At 36.6% G+C, this 21,140-nt stretch overlaps 1 protein-coding gene across 1 annotated transcript in view; it reads right to left on the bottom strand.

Moving 5' to 3' along the window:
- Window positions 1–21,140, bottom strand: part of LOC150096365 (uncharacterized) — a 259,771-nt gene that overhangs the window by 73,290 nt on the left and 165,341 nt on the right. The window contains exons 15-16 of the mRNA XM_090409041.1: window positions 17,784–17,898; window positions 9,129–9,239 (exon numbers count right to left, since the gene is read on the bottom strand). Of these exons, the coding sequence (XP_090265167.1) occupies window positions 9,129–9,239; window positions 17,784–17,898 (226 nt within the window). The remainder of the gene's footprint in view (window positions 1–9,128; window positions 9,240–17,783; window positions 17,899–21,140) is intronic.

The following is a 21,140-nucleotide window of genomic DNA, read 5'->3' as shown; positions in this document are numbered from 1 at the left end:
GACTATCAAATGCAAGTAGAGAAACTGACAAGTTTTGTAAAGAAAGAAAAAAATAATTGTGAAAAGAGGTTTGCAAAGCAAAAATCTGAGAAATTTCACCATTACTGTATATGGAGCAGGAAAAGAAATGGTTATGGAAAATTAACTTTATTGGAAGCTAGCATTATAAAAATAATTGTGTGAAAGATATAGTGGAACTATTTAGTTTTCACAGTGGTGAAATAAACAATTTTTTTAGAGGGAAAAGAAAGCTTTTCTGACTTAGAGGATGGACTTACAGGTTAATTCTAGAGATTAAGTGTGAAGACTAATGAGTAGTCTGAATGGAAGTAAGGCTGCAGTATTGGGTAGGATTTCTCCAGGGAGTGTGCCAAGGACCAGACAGTATCCTTGACTATTTTTAATAACTTTTTTTCTTGAAAGAGGACTAACAGAGTAGAAGGAATGCAGAACAGTGCCTCTAAACAAGGGTTGTGTAAAAGCAAACATATCAAATTGCAGACCATTGTGCATTCTTGCAGTGATATTGTAGAAATTTGTTAGAATTGTGATACAGGAATGGGTGGATAAGAAAAATTCCTTATATGGGAGTGAGCATGGGTTTGTTAAGGGACTCAATGTAATCTAGTTTCATTTTATATCTGAGTAACAGAAGTAGCTGATAAGAGTAATGATTATACTGTGTATTTATATATTCGGTGTGTTAATGTGTATTATATTTCTCCAGACCCATCCACCTGCTCAGTAGAGGGTATAGCATAATTTGTTGCTCCATAACACAACTTTCCTAGCTTCCATGTCCCATTGTACATGCTCTTTGCACCACAGAAAATGATGCTGCATGTTGGTTCGGGTAATGCTTGCATATTGCAGTCCAACAATGGAAGCCCATGTTGTTAGCCTCAGTTCTGAATTTTTTTGTGCAAATTTGAGTTGCAGTCAATGTCCATAACAATGCATTCAATGTGTCAGCCAATGAATGGTGGATTTTGCATATTATCCTTCATAACATCCTACGGTCATGTTTGGTGAGTGTGATGGGTCGTCCATTGTTGACTTGGGATAGCCCAATTGGTCAACAATTTGCCAAATAGATAGCTCTGCAACATGGCATCCTACCATAATGCCTCTTTCAAACTCGATCAGTTCCCTTCTCACAGCCATTTCACCTGGACACAGTTGCACTGACTTAAGAGTATCATATTCCTCCAATTTATACTACAAACACAACTTGTTACATGGTACGATGCACCTTGTCTGTTGACCTCTTTCCAAGCAGTGTATAACCTACAGGCTGTGGGTTTAAATATCACCATGGGCATGAATATTTGTCATCTTTAGATAGTAGATGATTTGTTTCATTGCTTAGTCTAACTGAGGCTTAAAAGTTCCATTTTGATCTCCAGAATGCACTACTAATGTAGTGCACTCTGGAGACCAATGGGTTTAAAACTCTTCATAGATGGAATCAATGTAAAAAATAAAAGGGTTTATACTTAGTAATCTTCACAGAGCATTTGGATAGGTGACACAATAAGCACTCTTTGAGTGGAAAAGATCTGGGTTTGATTCTCATCACTAATATAATCAACATCTCTATGGAATAAAGGACTTTCTAACTAAAGCTGAGTTATTCAGTCTCATATGAACCCCTCAACGTACCAAAAATGTATTAAAAACCAGAAAGCGGTCATTTTTCTGCCAAATTTTTGGGCGAGTTTTGCGCGAGAGTGATTTGCTGGATCAAATTCATCATTATTTGAAAAATAATGATGAATTTGTGCAAACGCAAACGAAATACCCAATAACGCTGTTGGCAACTTTTCTTGGCTGAAAGAAAATAGGTAAAAGATTGTCTAGCATCTATATTCGGTTGTATTTATATGTGAAACCAAAATTCAAAATCAATTTTGGTGCAATAAACAAAAGACGTGTCACAGACGTCTTTGTATGTTAAGGGGTTAAGATTGCAAGCTTTCCCCTTCTAGTTTACTTTTGTTTTTTTAGTTGGCATACATAGACAAACCCATCTAAGAAAAAACAGTGACATCAGTTAAGAACACTAAATATATAAGGGAATCATTATAGGTGGACCAAATGCAGAGTGTAGGTTAAGTAATGTATGAAACTGTTACTAGGTGGGAAGAGGTTGTTAAGAAGAATTTGAACTGGGAATCAGAATATTAGAAATCTGTGGTGGGTGGCTTGAGATATCAGCAATGTGAGATTAATAGTAGTGTATGCTTCTAAGAATAGTTATTTCTTAGTTGCATGCAGCATTTGTTCTATATAATTGCCTAAGTTATATTACCTGTGCTTTCTTTCCCTCTGTTTTCTATTATTTTCATTGGGTGTAAATTTTAACAAAAATTAAATACTTCCAAGCTGCAAAGGCAATTAGAGTTTCTGTAGTAATTTTTCTTGTTTGTGACTGTTTTTTCATTAATATAAATCGTATTTACTTATTTTATTATATATTTCTATTTGTTATTAATAATTTTAGTATGGATATAAGAAAAACTTTTGGTAAGAAAAGAACAGAAGATGAAATTTCGGAAACTGCAGCAAGCACAAATACTGAAAGTGATAGAAGTATTTCACAGCCAGCATCAAAATGAAACTAGCATTTTTGAGAAGAAAAACTTTTCATCAAGAGTGGAAAGAAATGTATCTAATTACATTAAAAACAAAAAAGATGATGTAGTCAAGGTCATGGCTACAGTTTTGTAAATTGACTAGCAATCAAATTAAATCTTACACCATACAGCATTATTATAACATTTATGAAGTGGAAATTGAGAATAAATTGCCAACTTCACATTTTTGCCAAAAATTCATTGAAAATGTTACAAAAGACATGGCATCTCAAAGGAAACAAATGATGACTTTCTTCTCAAGAAATGATAAATTATGTTCAGAATCTTTGAAAGTGAGTTTTTTGACAGAAAATATTGAAAACCTTGGGCTGCAGGTCAATTTTTGAAAGTGGTCATTTGACTGTAGAGCTTGAAAACAAAATATTTCAAAACATTGATGTCAGTAATGATTCAGTTCAACACAAATTAAGGAATTAGGCATGTTTATAAGCAAAGAAGTAAGTGAATCGATAAATAAGAATACTTTTTGTAGCTTATACTTAAGATGAAAGTAATGATATAGCACCATCAAATCCTGGTGTGTGCAAGATACTTTGACATTGATAAAACTAAATTTGCTGAAAAGTTATTATGTCTCACTTTGTTAAAAGAATAAAATAATGCAATTCAAGAAGATTAAAAAAAATAAAACAAAAAATCCAACAAATAATTTGTGTTGTAATAACTGATGGTGTAACAGAAATGAAAAGTGAAAGAAATGGTGTACTCATCATCATCATGAAATTCCAGCCATGTACCCCCAAGGGGTGTACAGGATATGATAGTACTACACGAAAACAGGATATGAAAGTACTACACTCAGAAGGGAAATACCTCCGTAATTCTCACATTCAGTTTTATTTCCCTTTTTATATATGAGTATTATGAGAGCTCTACTCCAATCATCGGGAATTCGTCCCTCTGTCTAGGCTTTCAGAACTATGCAGGGCAGCCACCGCAAACCTTTTATACCACCATACTTCAGCATTTCTGGTAAAATATCATCTACTCCTGCTGCCTTTCCACATTTCAAGCCTTTGATGGTTTTTTCTACTTCAAGTATGAATATGTATATCTGACTGCATGCCTGTTGAGTGTTTTTAACCACTGTGCTATCACTGCTTTTTTTATTCAGCAATTTCTCGAATTACTCCATACTTCAAGAATATCTTTTTCAACCGTTTTCATATCACCTTTATCATCTCTAACTCCTTTTACAGCACTCTTTCCTCCATTTCTAAGCTTCTTCAAAAACCTCCAAAATATTTTGCCACCTTCTTGATATTTATTTTCTATGTTCTTGCCAAAGTCCTCCCATGACTTTTGTTTAGCTAGTTTTACACAGTGTTTAGCCTTTCTTACATTTGTCTCTGCATTCTGTAAGAACAAAAGCTGACTTATTTGCCAGGAACTTTTGATATGCTTTCTTCTTTTCCTTCACTGCCTCTTTAACTTCCTGTGTCCACCATGGAGTTCTGATTTTTCTATCCTTGCAGACAACCTCACCACATGCCTCTCTGGCTGAATCAATCAAGGTTTTCTTCAAGGCTTGCCACTGACTCTCCAAGGTTTGGTTCCTGTTCTCAAACTCTTTCATTTTTTCTTCAATAATCTTTGTGTATTTTAGTCTACAGTTCACATCTGAGAGCTGCTCAACTTTTATTCCCTTTAAAACTTTCTTACATGTTATTCTTTTCAATATGAAATTCAATTTTATCCTGCTCAAGACTAAACAATGATCGCTTCCAATTTCAAATCCTCTGTACACTCTGGTATCCTGCACCAGGGAGAAAACATCATTATCAACAATAACATAGGCAATGAGACTTTTCTTATTTCTTCCCTCTTCTCTCCATGTGAATTTGTGCACATTTTTATGTTGGAACATGGTGTTAGTAATAACCAGTCCATGTCCTGAGCAGAAATCCAACAGGTATTTGCCATTATTATTAGCTTTGCTCTTTTCTCCAAATTTTCCCAATATATTTTTGTATGTCTGACATGGTATACTAAGTTTGTTTAATAAAAACTGTCTCAATGAAATTTTTTCACTTAAGTTATATTTTTTGTCAAGGAGTGCTAATCAGTTAAACTGTAATTAAGGTATGGATGATGTGGAATTGTCAATTTGAAGAGTTCTGAATGCAATCAATAGAAGCAGTTTTTACGCTATGGCTAAATCAAGAACACTGCCAAGCAGAGATAAAGAGATCAGTGTGCTACTCAGATTCTGATGAGACCATATATGGATGATTGTATGCAAATATATTCTCCTGGTTTTTAGAAACATGTGACTGGGGAAGTATTATGACTGAGATATTAGTTATAGGGAGATGTGCATAAATTGCTAAGTTTAACAAACAGACAGAAATATTATTATTATTATTATTATGTGTGTGTGTGTGGGGGGGGGGTGCTTAAGGGTCGAAGCTGTATAACTGAGAGGAGACCTCTACATAGCCTTTAAAGGAATGCGGAGAACTGACCAGGCCTTCTGACCTAATGTTCAATCCTCATCTTCTCGTGGTGCACCCTGTTGGGTATCTACCTGGATACTGAACGAACGAGCATGGGCTGGCAATTTGGGATTTAGCCGACCAAACTGTATTCTTATTGGTTAAACCAAAATAAAATATGATGGTAGAACATGACAAAATTTCATGCTGGCTGAGGCGTCGCCTGGTTAAACAAGGCCCCCCATTGTTTTCACCAGGGAACCAGGGCGAACAGCGAAAAGCCAGCTACTGGAACAAATCCGAAAACACACCCCAACTCAACATCACCAGAGTTAAAGATCAGTACTATCAACATAAGAAGCCTGAATGGCAAAGAAATGGAGCTAGCTGAGGAATTAGATAAGTACCAGACTGACATAATAGGGGTGACTGAAACAAAAAAGACAAAAACTGGTGAGATCTTTCTGAGCAATAAATACAAAATGTTATATTCAGGCAATGACAATCAAGGAAAAGTAGTAGCCATAGTATTCAGTACTAAATACGAGGCTAATCTTCTTGAATGGCAGGCAGTCTCAAGTAGAGTGATGTAGGCAAATATGAGAATGGGGAACTCAACAACGAGACTCATTTGTGAAAAAATTCCCCCACTTCTACCTTAGTAGAAGTGGGGGAATTTTTTAAGGCTTTAGAGAAAGCAACTAACACAATGAAAAAGGAAAAGTTGGTCCTTGTTGGGGATCTAAACAGCAGAGTAGGAAATGATTGTCAGACATACAAAAAACATTTTGGAAAAATTTGGAGAAAAGAGCAAAGCTAATAATAATGGCAAATACCTGTTGGATTTCTGCTGAGGACATGGACTGGTTATTACTAACACCATGTTCCAACATAAAAATGTGCACAAATTCACATGGAGAGAAGAGACAAGTAATAAGAAAAGTCTCATTGACTATGTTATTGTTGATAGTGATGTTTTCTCCGTGGTGCAGGACACCAGAGTGTACAGAGGATTTGAAATTGGGAGTGATCACTATTTAGTCTTGAGCAGGATAAAATTGAATTTCATATTAAAAAGAATAACATGTTAGAAAGTTTTAAAGCGAATAAAAGTTGAGCAGCTCTCAGATGTGAACTATAGACTAATATACAGAAAGATTATTGAAGAAAAAATGAAAGAGTTTGAGAACAGGAACCAAACCTTGCAGATTCAGCGCCAAGTCTTGAAAAAAATCCTGATTGATTCAGCCAGAGAGGCATGTAGTGAGGTTGTCTGCAAGGATAGAAAAATCAGAACTCCATGGTGGACACAGGAAGTTAAAGAGGCAGGAAGGAAAGGAAGAAAGCATATCAAAAGTTCCTGGCAAATAAGTCCGCTTTTGTTCTTAGAGAATACATAGACAAATGTAAGAAAGCTAACCACTGTGTAAAACTAGTTAAACAAAAGTCATGAGAGGACTTTGGCAAGAACATAGAAAATAAATATCAAGAAGATGGTAAGATATTCTGGAGGTTTTTGAAGAAGCTTAGAAATGGAGGAAAGAGTGCTGTAAAAGGAATTAGAGATGATAAAGGTGACATGAAAACAGGAGAAAAGGATATCTTTGAAGTATGGAGTAATTACTTTGAAAAAAAGCTAAATGAAACAAGCAGTGATAGCACAGTGGCAAAAAACACTGACCAGGCATACAGTCAGGAATACATATCCATAGTTGAAGTAGAAAAACCCATCAAAGGCTTCAAATGTGGAAAGGCAGCAGGAGTAGATGATATTCTACCAGAAATGCTGAAGCATGGTGGTATAAAAGTCTTACAGTGGCTGCACTGCATAGTTCAGAAAGGCTGGACAGAGGGATGAATTCCCAATGATTGAAGTAGAGCTCTAATAGTGCACATATATAAAAAGGGAAATAAAACTGAAGATTTTATTTCCCTTTGATTTGAGAATTACAGAGGTATTTACCTATTGAGTGTTCCTGGCAAGATCTATGCAAGTATACTTGAGAAACAGTTGAAAAGAATTGTGGAACAAAAGCTTGGTGAAGAACAAGCTGGATTCAGGCCAAATGGAGGCTCTCAAGATCAGATCTTCATTTTACGACAAATAGTCGAGAAAGCATAGGAATATAACAAAGATCTGTATTTAAGTTTTGTAGATTTGGAAAATGCATATGACATAGTGCCAAGAGAGAAACTATTCAATACACTACAGTTATATGGTGTCAGTGGGGCATTATATCAAGCAATACTTAGTCTGTATTCGAGTTGTAAGTCGGCAGTTAGAATTGAAGGATGTACAGGAAGATGGTTTAATGTTAAATCTGGTGTTAGACAAGGATGTACATTATCTATATGGATCACATTATGAAGGAAAGTGGTATTAAACATGATATCAGAATTGGAGATGTTAATGTCAGCTCTTTGCTTTATGCAGACAATGTTATACTTCTGAATAAATCCCTGACTAAATTGAATAACTGTTGTAGTAGATATGGTATGAAGGTCAGCATTAAAAAGACAAAGACAATGAAAATAGGCAGAATCATTGAAAATGTCAACTGTGTCGTGAATGGAGAACCTGTGGAACAAGTAAAACATTTCAGCTACTTAGGCACGATTTTTAGTGAAGATGGTAAATTAAATATGGAAACAGATAATAGAATCAACAAGGCTGGTATGGTAGGAAGTCAACTGAATAAATTCATATGGAATAAGAGAGAAATTAGTCGGAACACTAAATTAGCTGTATACAAGACAGTGTTCAAACCAGTTTTAACTTATGGATCTGAGATCTGGGTCAGAAGTAAAACACTTGACCAAAGACTAGAGACCGCAGATATGAGAGTCCTGAGAAAGATCAGAGGCGTGAACAGATGGCATCGATGGTAATATCATATTAAAAACGAGGATATTAGGAAAGAACTTGACATTGTCAGCATCCAGGAGTGCATCAGCAGAGCTAATCTCAGGTGGTATGGTCGAATGGGCGAGGAAAGATTAGCAAAACAAGTGTTCTCCGCCCGGTTGGCAGGAAAACGACCCAGAGGAAGACCAAGATATAGGTGGATTGATACGGTATAAAGTGCTTTAGACGATAGAAATATAAGATCTGATAATGTTGGAGTCTTGACAAGTAACAGACTGATTTGGAGGAAAATTGTAGATAGGAAGTTAGTAATGATGTAAATTTTTCATGTAGTACTATCATATCCTGTACACCTCTTGAGGGTACATGTCAGGAATTTGATGATGATTATTATTATTATATGACACCTCCAAGGAGTTCAAAGACTCATCAAGGGAGGGCAACTACTCTACAACTGTCTCTCTCCACCACACATTCCACCAACTACAACTGACTGCAACTACACCAATGCCATCTACTACCCACCACCACCATCACTAGCATTTCCACAGACAATCACAAACATCCATGCCCACAGCAAGATCCAAACATGCAGCTTTTGGCTGGAGAGCAGATATGCTAAACACTCAGTCAACCAGGCCACCAACTCAATAGGCATACTGAGGTTGGTAAGGGTTTACACAAATAATACTGATGTAACAAGTGGAAAAGGTGTGGTGAAGAAAAGAGCAAGGTAGTAGATTTCTTTTTTCCATGGAGAGAGAATGGAATGCAGCTATAGATCCTGTTGTAAATACTACAACTATGAATGACTTTAAGGAGTTTAACATACATCCAAGGGGGGGGGGGATCAGGGAAGTTCTGATAAACACCTAGAACAAAAATGATATTAAAGCAACTAATATAACCACAAGAAAACACTAGTAGCAAAGTTATGAAGTAACTTATGTTCTTATATTCTTATATTCTCATATGCTCTTTTGCATGGTTATATCGATTGCTTTAATATAAGTTTTGTTATCAGAACTTATCACACCCTCCTCGTATGTTGCTGGTTAAGTGAGATCTCTTGCAGTGAATCTGATCCATAGGGATTTGTTAGCAATGGTAATATAATAAAAGTAATTTTATATTCATCTCTGTTGATGCAAAGTATTAATGAGGTTTTACCTTTTGTAGGGATAATTCTACAGAGGTCTGCGCATCAAAATCGTACTTGGCACAAGCTATTCCATCTGCTATCTTATTTGATTCTGGAATGGTATCTTCTAATGCAATAACCTGTTTCAAACAAACAAATCTCAATGTAAGAAATCTGCAAATATTACAAAAAAATATTTTGTAGTGCAAAAAATTATGAAAATATTACTTTATCAAAAACATCTGTGAACATGTAGAAATATTAGCATACATACTGGCAAATTATTTAAGTTAAAACAATTCAAATCAATACTAATTTTAGTAATTAAAATATGCAAATATAGAGAGATTGCTTAAATGTTGAAGCTGGATAATATGAAGAACTAAACATAACCTGTAAGGAATGCACACAGGTGACCAAGGCTCACCTTCTCACAGTGCACCACATTATTAAGTATCCATCTGGATCATGAATGAACAAGGATGGGATAGCAATTTGTGATTTAGTCAACCAAATCATATTCTGCATTTACTCAACAACCATTATTATTATTACGGGCAAATCCAAGGAGTCCTTCGACTCATCAAGGGAGGCCCCGAACATCATGTTCATCAACTATTCAACATTCACACAGTATCTATCATACTTTGCCTTGAACTCATTCACAGTCATAGCATCCACAATAGACTCTGGCAGCTTATTCCACTCATTCACTACTCTAAAAGTAAAAAACCTAGCTCTAACACTCTTAGTAACCACACTCTTGCCCAGCTTCCATGGATGGCCCCTAGTCCTCCCACCACCAGTCCTGTTCTCAAATATATTCTCTGAATTAATCCTATAGAAACCCTTCAGTAATTTGAATGTTTCAATCATATCCCTCCCCCCCTTTTCCGCCTATCAACCAATTTCTGCAACCCACAAATCTTCAACCTGTTCTCATAAGGTTCATTCCATAGACCTGCTATCATCTTGGTCACTCGCCTCTGGATCCTCTCCACCTTCTCCCCATCTAGAAGAAACCCAGGCAACCAAATCTGGGCACAGTAGTCGAGTGGGGTCTTATCAAGTCTCGATACAGAGGAACAATAACTTGCTTGTGTCTGCTCATCAATGTATTTTTTAGCAGCCAAGTGATGAGCTGATTTAGCTACTTTTATAATGTGCCCCCTAAACTTCAACTCCATATCCACCAACACTCCCAAATCCCTGGCCTCGTTCATCTCCTGGAGTACCGTTTCACCAATGTGGTATACTGCTGCTAATCTTTTCACCCCAAAATACATAACTTTACATTTTGCCACATTAAATTGACATCCATTCTCCTCAGCCCAGTCCTCCAATCTATCCAAATCATCCTGAAATTCTGACATCATCTGCATTCACTATTGTCCTACCCAACTTTGCATCATCAGCAAACAAATGAACTGTTCCTCTCTGATCCTTTTCTATATCATTAATGAACAAATTAAATAGTAGTGGTCCAAAAACAGAACCTTGCAGCACACCACTAGTCACAGGCCATCTTTTGGACTCTACTCCTGAATAAACTACCCTCTGATATCTCTCCATCAATCACCCACCTATCCATCTCACCAACACTATATCCATCCCCATATGTTGCAGTTTACGGATTAGAATTCCGTGTGATATCCTGTAAAAGGCCTTATCCGGGTCCAGCAGAATCACTGTAAACCGATTACTCCTATCCAGTTCAGCCGTCACTGTGTTATAAAACTTGAGCAAGTTACTGAAGCATGATCTACCCTTCATAAAACCATGCTGTCCCCCATACAGTATCTCATTTTCATCAATCCATTCCTGTATTTTACTCTTGACTACTTTCTCCAAGACCTTGACAACGACTCCTGATATGCTGATCAGTCGGTAATTTGCACTAGCTGTCTTGGATCCTCCTTTATGCAGTGGAACTATTTTCCCCTCCTTCCACCCCTTCAGAACTAAACCAGACCCAAGACTCAGATTGAACAATATGGTCAAGAGCACTGACAATTCTTCAGCTGCTTCATGTAAGACCCGTGCTGGTATACCATCCAATCTCACAGATGTATTCACATTAAGGTTTTGTAATAGACTATTCACCTCCAATTCATTCACTACAATTCCCTTATAAAGTAATGGTTCCGTCATTCCTTCAATGTCACCACCTGGATGATATACTCTTGCAAAGTGCTCACTCAGTAATTCCACTATATCAACTGATTCAGTGACCTCCCTACCATCGCCATTCCTTAAAATTATTCTGCCGTATACAGTTTTTCTCAACAGAATCAACAAGGCTGGTACGGTAGGAAGTCAACTGAATAAATTCATATGGAATAAGAGAGAAATTAGTCGGAACACTAAATTAGCTGTATATATATGACAGTGTTCGAACCAGTTTTAACTTATGGATCTGAGAGCTGGGTCAGAAGTAAAACACTTGAATAAAGACTAGAGACTGCAGATATGAGAGTCCTGAGAAAGATTACAGGCATGAACAGATGACATCAATGGCAATATCATATTAAAAACGAGGATATTAGGAAAGAACTTGACTTTGTCAGCATCCAGGAATGTTAGCAGAGCTAATCTCAGGTGGTATGGTCAAATGGGTGCAGAATGGGCGAGGAAAGATTAGCAAAACAGTGTTCTCTGCCAGGTTGGCAGGAAAACGACTCGGAGGAAGACCAAGATATAGGTGGATTGATACAGTACAATGTGCCTTAGACGATAGAAACATAAGCTCTGATAATGATAATATTGGAGTCTTGACAAGTAAAAGACTGATTTGGAGGAAAATTGTAGATAGGAAGTTAGTCATGATGTAAATTTTTCATATAGTACTATCATATCCTGTACACCTCTTCAATTTTGAATTTTGAATTTTTAAATTTAATTAAAAATTTTGCTTAGGCAAAATTTTTAATTGAATCCTTTAGCTGTGTAAAGCAAGGGATTCCTGTATTTCCAAATGTTTATGAATGTCTAAGATGGTAGATGAATTTCTTCATAGAGTATGAGACAGCTATCTAATTAGGAGAGGATTGAAGTCGCTTGAAAACATCCACATTTAGTCTAAGCGCAAGGTTGCTATATGATCTAGCTCTTAGCATATCCACAGTATAATAATACATCCACAGCACTAATGTCTAATAAATTGCAACCTCAATCTTTTATAGTCAACATTCTCATTTTAAAAGAAGCTTTTATCAGGTACAAAAAGGGTGGTTTGCTATTTGAGCAAGAAGTAAGTCTTTTGCATTTGATCCTTTCAAAGGATCAAATGCAAAAGACTTACATGAGATTTGGATCTGTTGATTTCCCCCATCCCAAAAAATAGAAAAAAATAAAAAAAAAACAGATGTTGAGGAACTCAGTATAGACTGAGTATGAAGCCAGCATTTTTGATTTGAACCACTTCAGATATGAAAAATTTTCATTCTCGACTGCTTTGGCACACTTATGAAGAAACAAGGTTTGGATAGTAGTTGGGGATTTGGGTAGAGTGGAGATAAAGGCCTTCATTTCAGCAGAGATAATTTCAGTTATTCAGTCAAAATAGGTGTTTAGAAATGAGAGGTAGAGTAGCAACCACACTATGAAAAGTACTAGTAGTAGCAGAAATCAAGGAAGCTATCCGATTTGGTATCATTGTAGTGACAGAGGACACACAATTGAGAATAGGTAAGTAAAAATTTTCTACAGAAAAGTAAATGAAGGGGAGTAACAACTACAGTACATTTGGAAAGAGAGCTGGTTGGGAGAATGGTCAAGATTATCTGACCATTTATACTGCTAACTAGATGCCTGAAGTGGATTGAAAAGTTCATGTTTGGATGCTAGAACATTTTCAAGATTACATAACTTTTAGCCATAGGTGGAATATGCATTAAAAAGGACAATATGCGCTAGATCATTGCTAACAGGAAATAGTTATTTGCTGTTCTTTAAGATTTTTTATTGTATTTTTGATATTATTTCTTGTGTTTTGTGTATAGTTTTTGTATTTTTTTTTTGTGTGTGTGTGAGATTTGTTTTCTATCTTCAGCGTTACTGTATTTTTTTAATTGTGTTCATTATTGTGATGTCAAAAACTTAACTGAAAAGCATGGGCATGCTGGTAGTGCAAAATGCATAAGCATGTTCTACACATGAAGTGACCACTCTGTTGTACATGCATGCCTTGACAGTGTCTCCCACATACCATATAAAACTGAGATTCAGTCTCTCCAGGCATGATGTGGAGCAGCAAGGTTACCAACTGGTCAGGAAGCCTCCTGATGTATTATCACTAGGTTTGGTCTTATGTACTATATAGTGCATAAAATACAGTCACTGCATTGTTAAAATGGAATAGACACTTTCTCTCTAGTTAATTACAGGGAACCACTTGAACATGGAGAGTGTTCACTCTCTCTCTCTCACTATTGTATCCACTTTCTATAACATGCTTCTCATTCCCTCTCTGTACCCTGCCTGCCTGCCTGCTTCTCTCTCTCTCTCTCTCTCTCTCTCTCTCACACACACAACAAACAGTAGTCACAAACATCCAACAAACCAATTCAAATGCAGCTAATCTCTTTTAAACCATTCTAATTTCTTGTCAAATTTGATAAATACATTTATGAGCAACATGCCTTTTGCCTGACAGAGCTCAGCCATCATGCCATTCATCACCTCTACTCTCTCTATTTCAAAATTTACTATTGTCAATAAAAAGGTATCACACTAATCAGTTTTTCCAACATCGGAACCATACCTTCAAATCCTTTTCAAAGTTCTTTTCATCACATTCTGAGGTGTTATAATATTTCTTATTTCTGTCTAATACTTTTTCTCCTTCCAAGTGATAATGCACTGTACATTAACAGGAAAAACCATATATTTTCACAGTATCATTTTCAAGAGTGTTGATTAATTTTAACAGTATAGATGAGAACACAGACTGATAAGAAAATAACTGCTTATTAACTTATTGCTAATATTTTGCTGATATTCTATCCAGCATCTTCAGAGAACAAAAACAGTTTGTCACAGTATGTGAGACAACCAAATCCAATATAACAACGGGACTAGTTTGAACAATTGTAACTTACAACACAAAGACTAAAGTCCTAATTAGGCACCATCTATGTTGGAAAAAAAAAAAAAAAGAGAGAGAAATCAGGTATTAATTTGGTCTTAAGATGACTATCTCCCAAATCTTTGGCAAATTTATATAGCCATACTTGTTGAGGTTTGAAGTATGTTTCAGGGCTTCTGTTGATTCCAGGAACAACCTCTCTGACAGCATTTGTGCAGCACTTTTGTTTTTTTCCAATCGATCCTGCATGCAGGAGCATATAAAGCATGGTCTGCTAGACTTGACTTGCGATAGCGCCAGATGTACTTTTTATGTTCAACTGTGGGGATGGATTCAACAGAATATGAAAGCAAAATGCACACACATTTCTCAAAGATCAGTCAACATACCAAATTATAGATCAGGTTCCCAGCAACTCACAAAAGAATAAAGTATGCAAATTATTGAACAAAAAGAAAATCACTTCCTGGCCTAAAGAAACAGTTAACAAACTCAAGTCCTTCCACGTTAAAACACCCAGGATATGGAGCACCAAAAATTCACAAACCAGGTACACCTTTATGCCCTATTATGGATAGTATAAACAGTCCCACATATAAACTTGCTAGACATTTAGCCACAAACAATTCTTCCTCTTTTGTTAAAAATTCTACAAACCTAAAAATATTTTAGAAATCCATACCTTAAAAAGTTCAGATATAATCATGAGTTTTGATATCACCTCACTATTCACAAATGTACCATTAATTGAAACCCTTGATTTACTAAAGTCACAATTTACCCCTGATATATTTCAACTATTTAAATTCACAGTACAGGCAGATTATTTTACATGGAAAGGAAAAATATACAAACAATTACATGGGACAGCAATGGGCTCCCCCCCCCCCCTTCTCCCTTAGCCAACTTCTACATAGAGCAATTGGAAAAAGCTACCTATCAATACAGCCATGCTCAAACCAAGGCTTTGGCTATGCTATGTTGATGATGTGTTTGCTATTTGGCCACATGGCCCAGACACATTGGATACTTTCTTAGCACATTTAAATAGTCAACACCTAAAAATCCACCTTACAATGGAACTAGAAGCTAATGACTGTCTGTCCTTCCTGGATACACTAATCCGTCTTTCAGATGATTCCTTATCATTCTCGGTTTATAGAAAGCCCACACATACAGGAGATATTTACATAAACAATCACACCATCACACATCTCAACAATATGGTATCCTAAAAACACTAACCCACAGAGCTAGGGCGATTTGTTCTGATGACTTTGCTCTCACTGCTGAACTCACTCACTTATATCATGCCTTCTTGGCCAATGGCTATAATCCCCATAAGATAGAAAAAATACTAAATGCTCCCCAGAATTCCCTCCCCCCTTACTGTCTACCACAGAAGACTACAAAACTGTCATCATCCCATACGTTAAAGGCAGATCTCGTTAAAGGCAGACCTAAGATTCAAAGAAATCCCTAGGATTTCTTTGGATCTTAGGTCCAATCTCTTCTCATATTCCAGTTTCGCCTTCCTTACCATACTAGTCACTCTCCTGGCCTGTGTCTTATATTCTTCATGCATCTGTTCTTCACCTGTGTCTTATATTCTTCATGCATCTGCTCTTCACCTGTGTCTTATATTCTTCATGCATCTGCTCTTCACCTGTCTCCTTATATCTCTTCTATAGCTTCTTTTTCACATGCAGTTGCTGTTTAATATTGTTTATCATCCACTTCACACCAAATTGTGTCCTCTTCTTCACTTGTGGAATACAGCTTACTATTGATGCTAACAAATATTCCGTCACAATTTCCCAAGCACTAATGATACCCAGCCTTCCAATTTCTCCCTCCATGAAACTTCCCAGAGTTGATGTCTAAGACTGTTATAATCACCTGCCTCATAATTCCACATATGTTCCCGTTCTTGGATACTCCTGCATGTCTATTCATTTTCCAAGTCAACACCATATGGTCACTCTCTCCAACTGGTGGGAGAGACGTCAACTCAGTTATTATCAACTCTTCTGATGCTATAACCAAATCCAAAACTTTTGAACCTCTTGTTCCCTCTGTTACATGTTGCCTAAGACATTTGTCCCTCAAGAATTCTAGAAATTCCATTCCCCTATTGCTACATGCATCTTCCTCTCTCCAATTTATACTACTGAAGTTAAAATCTCCCATAACAATCATTCTTCTTGCACCTGCCAAACTTAGCTGTCTAAACATTTCCTGGTCCCCACCCTCTGTGCTCCTGGTTCTGTAGCCACACCCCACTAAATATCCTGTCTTGCACACCTCTACCTCACACCATATACTTTCAAAATCATTAGTGCCACTGCCTTCCAAAGTCTCCACTCTTATCGGACATAGGTCATCGCTTATCATATGCAGTACCCCACCACCATGCTTTCCCCTCCTATCCTGCGGAAAAATGCTGTACCCTGTTATTATATTCTATTCCTGTTATTATATCCTCTTCTGTCAACCATGTCTCAGTGATCCCAATAATTTTTGGCCAGGCTGATGCTATCTGCGCCACCAACCAATTCCTCTCCCTTATTCTGGATACTCCTGGCATTAGTATAAAGCATATTAATGTCGTTGTTTCTATACCCAGCATTATCCCCCTCTAGACTCCACTGAGCTCAGTGTTAGCTGATGTCGTCCCCCTTCTCCCAAGTACCCATTCCCACAAGAGGCCACCCCTGCTACCATCCTCCCTGGGACACACTGACTTGTTCAGAACAGCAATCTCTCCAGATGCCTACGTCCTTCCTCATTCAAATGTAAGCAGTCTCTCGCATACAATTCCACTCTATCTTCAAATGCACTCCAAGCATCCACATATTCCAGTCCTCTCTTGTCACACATTCTAACTATTATGTCATTCAATATTACTGCTCTTCTCCTCAGCTCGTCATTATCATACCTAGGCAACACACACATTATCTTTCCTCTCTGTGTCTTCTTTCGTACCACCTCAAACAAGAATCTCATATCTGTCGCTGCCCTATTTACACCACCATCACAATCATCTCATCCATCCTTTCACCTCTCTTAACTGCCAAAGCCACACTTTCTATCGTTCCTCCTGGCAAACACTCCTCATGCATTCTATCTTGAACACCACAGATCATTGAGTCCCCATACACTATACCTCTTACCATTCCCTCTCTCCTATTGTTTCCATTTTCTCCTCTTCTTTCATTCCCAGACCTCTCTCTTATTCCATCTCTCCTACTGTTTTCATTCTCTCCTCTTCTAGCACCCCCATACCTCTCTCTCATTTCATCTCTCCTACTGTTTCCATTCTCTCCTCTTCTAGCACTCCCATACCTCTCTCTCTCATTCCATCTCTCCTACTGTTTCCACTCTCTCCTCTTCTAGCATTCTCATACCTCTCTCTCAAATATCAGCAATAAGTTGATTAATAGTTATTTTCTTATCAGTCTGTGTTCTCATCTATACCATTAAAATGAATGAACATGTATGACAAACATATAAGCCTTCCCACACATTTCAAGTGTTGCATCAATAAAATTATTATTTAACTTTAGTACTTAAGGAGAAATTATAAAATTTCATTTACCTCAACATAACTAGTAGGAAAAATTCCAACAGTTTTTTGGCATTCTCCTTCATACCAATTCTTGTCTAACTGACGTATAATCTTTACTATATCTCCTTTCTTTAAATTTATTTCTCTTTATTAAAAAAAAAATTATATATAAATTCAAGATTTGTTATACTATGGTCTGAATCATTTCATGTTGAAACAAAAACATTTGCATTTTAATTTTTCAAATGATTTACATGTAAGAAAACTTAATAGAAAACTATATTAACATGAAAATTTGAGAATACAAATTTATCTTTATGATAATTCATTTATTCTTCTATTCCATCCATTATAATCCCATTATCTTTTATTATTAAGAAGAGTGGCCTGTCAATTGGGCTGTTTTAATAAAATTGACATTTGGTAATAGTAGGATAATTAATCATACCTCCAGTCTGCTATGCTTGTCTTCATTCTTGACTGCTGACTGGTTTGAAGAGGACAAACCAAGTTTCTAGAAGAAAAACCTGCCATCCCATGACACTTTTTTTTTTTGTTAATAGAAAATCCATCCACAAGAGGTTGATCAACCTATAGTACACTTGTACTGTGGATGGGAAAGAAGAAATTTGTTCACATTTGACTAAGAGCTGTGGATTGTATTCTTTGGGGGAAACACATGAGGAAGGCAGCAGCAGCAGTAGAAGGGATGAACAAGGAGGAGAAATTGATTAGCTGCTGCATGTAGTTGGATGGATTTGACAGAGAATGTGAGAATTTATTAATGTCAATTCTAAAGGGTTTAAAATGTGAATAATTCATAACTAATAATAATAATAATAAACCAATCTACAGGTTCTGTATTTTGTTATAACAAAAAAAAAAAAAAAGAATATAAATAATTAACAAATAAAGCAGTGAGTTAGTATATTAGTGTGTGAGAGTTCATTAATCAAACTAACCCTTTTTCTTTATCCAGTATTTTTAGGGAGCTCTTAGGGTACCACCCCAGAGTGGTAAGAACAATATTCAATGGTCAAACAGATTTGTAATTTGCATAAGGTTACAAGCTGTTTGGAGTTAAAGTAACGCCTTGAGTGAAAGAGAAAACTTAATTTTTTTGGATGCAGAGGAAGCAATATTTGTGATATGTTTGTGCCAAGAGAGGTTTAAGGTTAGAGTTATCCAAGAAGATAAGTCTCATCTTGAATAGAGATCTGTCAAATATAACAATGGAAGAAAATAATTCTTTCTTTTTTTTTTGTGGGAAATAAATCAGAGCTGTGTTTTGCTGACACAGAAATCAATAAGGTTATCCAAACTCCATTGATAAATGTTTTGACTATCAGAATTTAAGGTAGCAGACGTTAGGGTTCTGCAGGTTGTAATGATTTGTGCACAGCAAGGTTTTTTCAAATGAAAAGGAGTGCATGACATGCTATCATCAATGATACTGCATGTTGAACTGGCAGTGAGTGGAGTGGATCATTAATGTATAGATGGAAGAGGCGAGCAAAAGAACAGAGCCTTGTGAGATCCCAGCATTAGTTGTATAGTTAGACAATAAGGAGCATCCATCGTCACTTGAAGTGGGTGTCCAGTTAGAAAGCTGGTAGCCCAATTGCAGAAGTCACAGAACAGACCAAATGATGGGAGTTTGCTTAACAGACCTTTGTGCCAATCCATCATAAGCTTTGGAGATAAAGGACAACCACTTGAAATTTACCAAATTTTCCCATGGTGTTATCCAGAGACCACTGGGTCACATAGGTAAATGGATCTCCTGTTGATCAGCAATAATGGAATTCATACTGGAGGTCATTTATTAAGTGAGAGAATTCTCAAGGTAGCATAGGAGAGTGTTAATGGTTCTTTTCATTACTTTAGAAGGAACTGAGATGACAGGAATTGGCTGGTAGTTTGAAGATAAGGATTATCAACTTTTTATCAGTAGGTTGTATGTGTGAGCAAATTTCAAGACCAGTGAAATAAGAGAATGTAAAAAAGCATAGAGTAGGAATCAATTCTGGAGCACAGATCGTTAGAAGAATTGGTGGAATGCCATCAGGGGCAAGGAGACTTTCTGGTATCCAATTGGACAAGATTTTTCTGATCGTTTTCTGATGAAAGGTCAACTGGGCACGAGTCTCAGTGTTTTAAATGATAATTGGAAGTTTATCATGATCAGCCATGCAACAATTGGAAGAGAAGTAAGAGGCAGAAAGGTAGACATTTTTTGCTATAGGTGATAATGCAATAGTACCATCTGGGTGTAATAGTGTTGGGCAAGTTTTTGAAAGTTTTTCTACTTGGCTATACTATAAATTAAAGATGCCAAGAAGTCATATTCTTGGTTTCATCTATCAACATCTATCTCTAATCCAGAGTATTTTAGTAATAAGATGTGACACCTTTTGACTACTTGTATATGGAAATGACCAACCTTGTTATCACTTCTGGGTCTGACTCCCACTGATGAGACTTCAATAAAGGTCAAAACTGGTCTGTGTAGTAGCCCTTCCCATAATGCATAGCACATAATGACTTCATATCAATTGCCTTAGTATCCCATAATGCAATATACATATCTTTATGGATATTGCATTATGGGATACTAAGGCAATTGATATGAAGTCATTAACCTCTATATACAAGTAGTCCAGTCGTTAAGTGACTTTACATGCAAACTTTGTTTGCTTACACTTGGATAAAGGATGAAATCAAGAATATAACTTCTTGGCATCATTAATTTATGCCATGAGCATCACTATGCATTTCAAAATCTCAACATGACTGCCGAAGCTGCAGATTATTATTATTATTTCATGACACCTTCAAGGAGTCCAAAGACTCATCAAGGGAGGGCATTACTCTACAACTCTCCATCTCCACCACTTAATTCACCAATGCCATCTACTGCCCACTAGTACTAATAATTTTGTCTGTAAATTGTGTGTGTTCTGAAGGCCGATTTGTCTGTATGCAGGATGAAAAACCTGAGTTTCTGGGAGGAAAAACCCTGCTACCTCCATACAAGATAGGCTAACACACCTTCAATTGAAAAAACCATACATAAAGATTCCTCCAGTCATGACAAGAATCGAACTTAGGCCTTTTCCAATTGAATAGATGTACCATCATTCTTCCAATTGCACTACAGAGGCGCTTATGCAATTTGTGTTCGCACTGAAAATTTCATGATCTCTTCAAAGCAAAGAAAGCAGAAGGAGGTTACACACCTAGAGATTATAATCAGAATTGGAAAACTGCAAGTCAGGTTTCCATTGAAAAGTTCTTATAAAAGCAGCCCTCAGCCTCCTATGCCCCTTCAACTTTAGCATGCCAACTAAAGATGTAATTAAGATGTATTCATTGTGAAAATAAAGA

The sequence above is a fragment of the Typopeltis vanoorti genome, chromosome 19 (assembly GCF_054136105.1).
Source record: "Typopeltis vanoorti isolate ZY-2024b chromosome 19, IOZ_Tvanoo_1.0, whole genome shotgun sequence".
Classification (NCBI taxonomy): Eukaryota; Metazoa; Arthropoda; class Arachnida; order Uropygi; family Thelyphonidae; genus Typopeltis; species Typopeltis vanoorti.
This window is presented reverse-complemented; position numbering and strand designations above follow the sequence as displayed.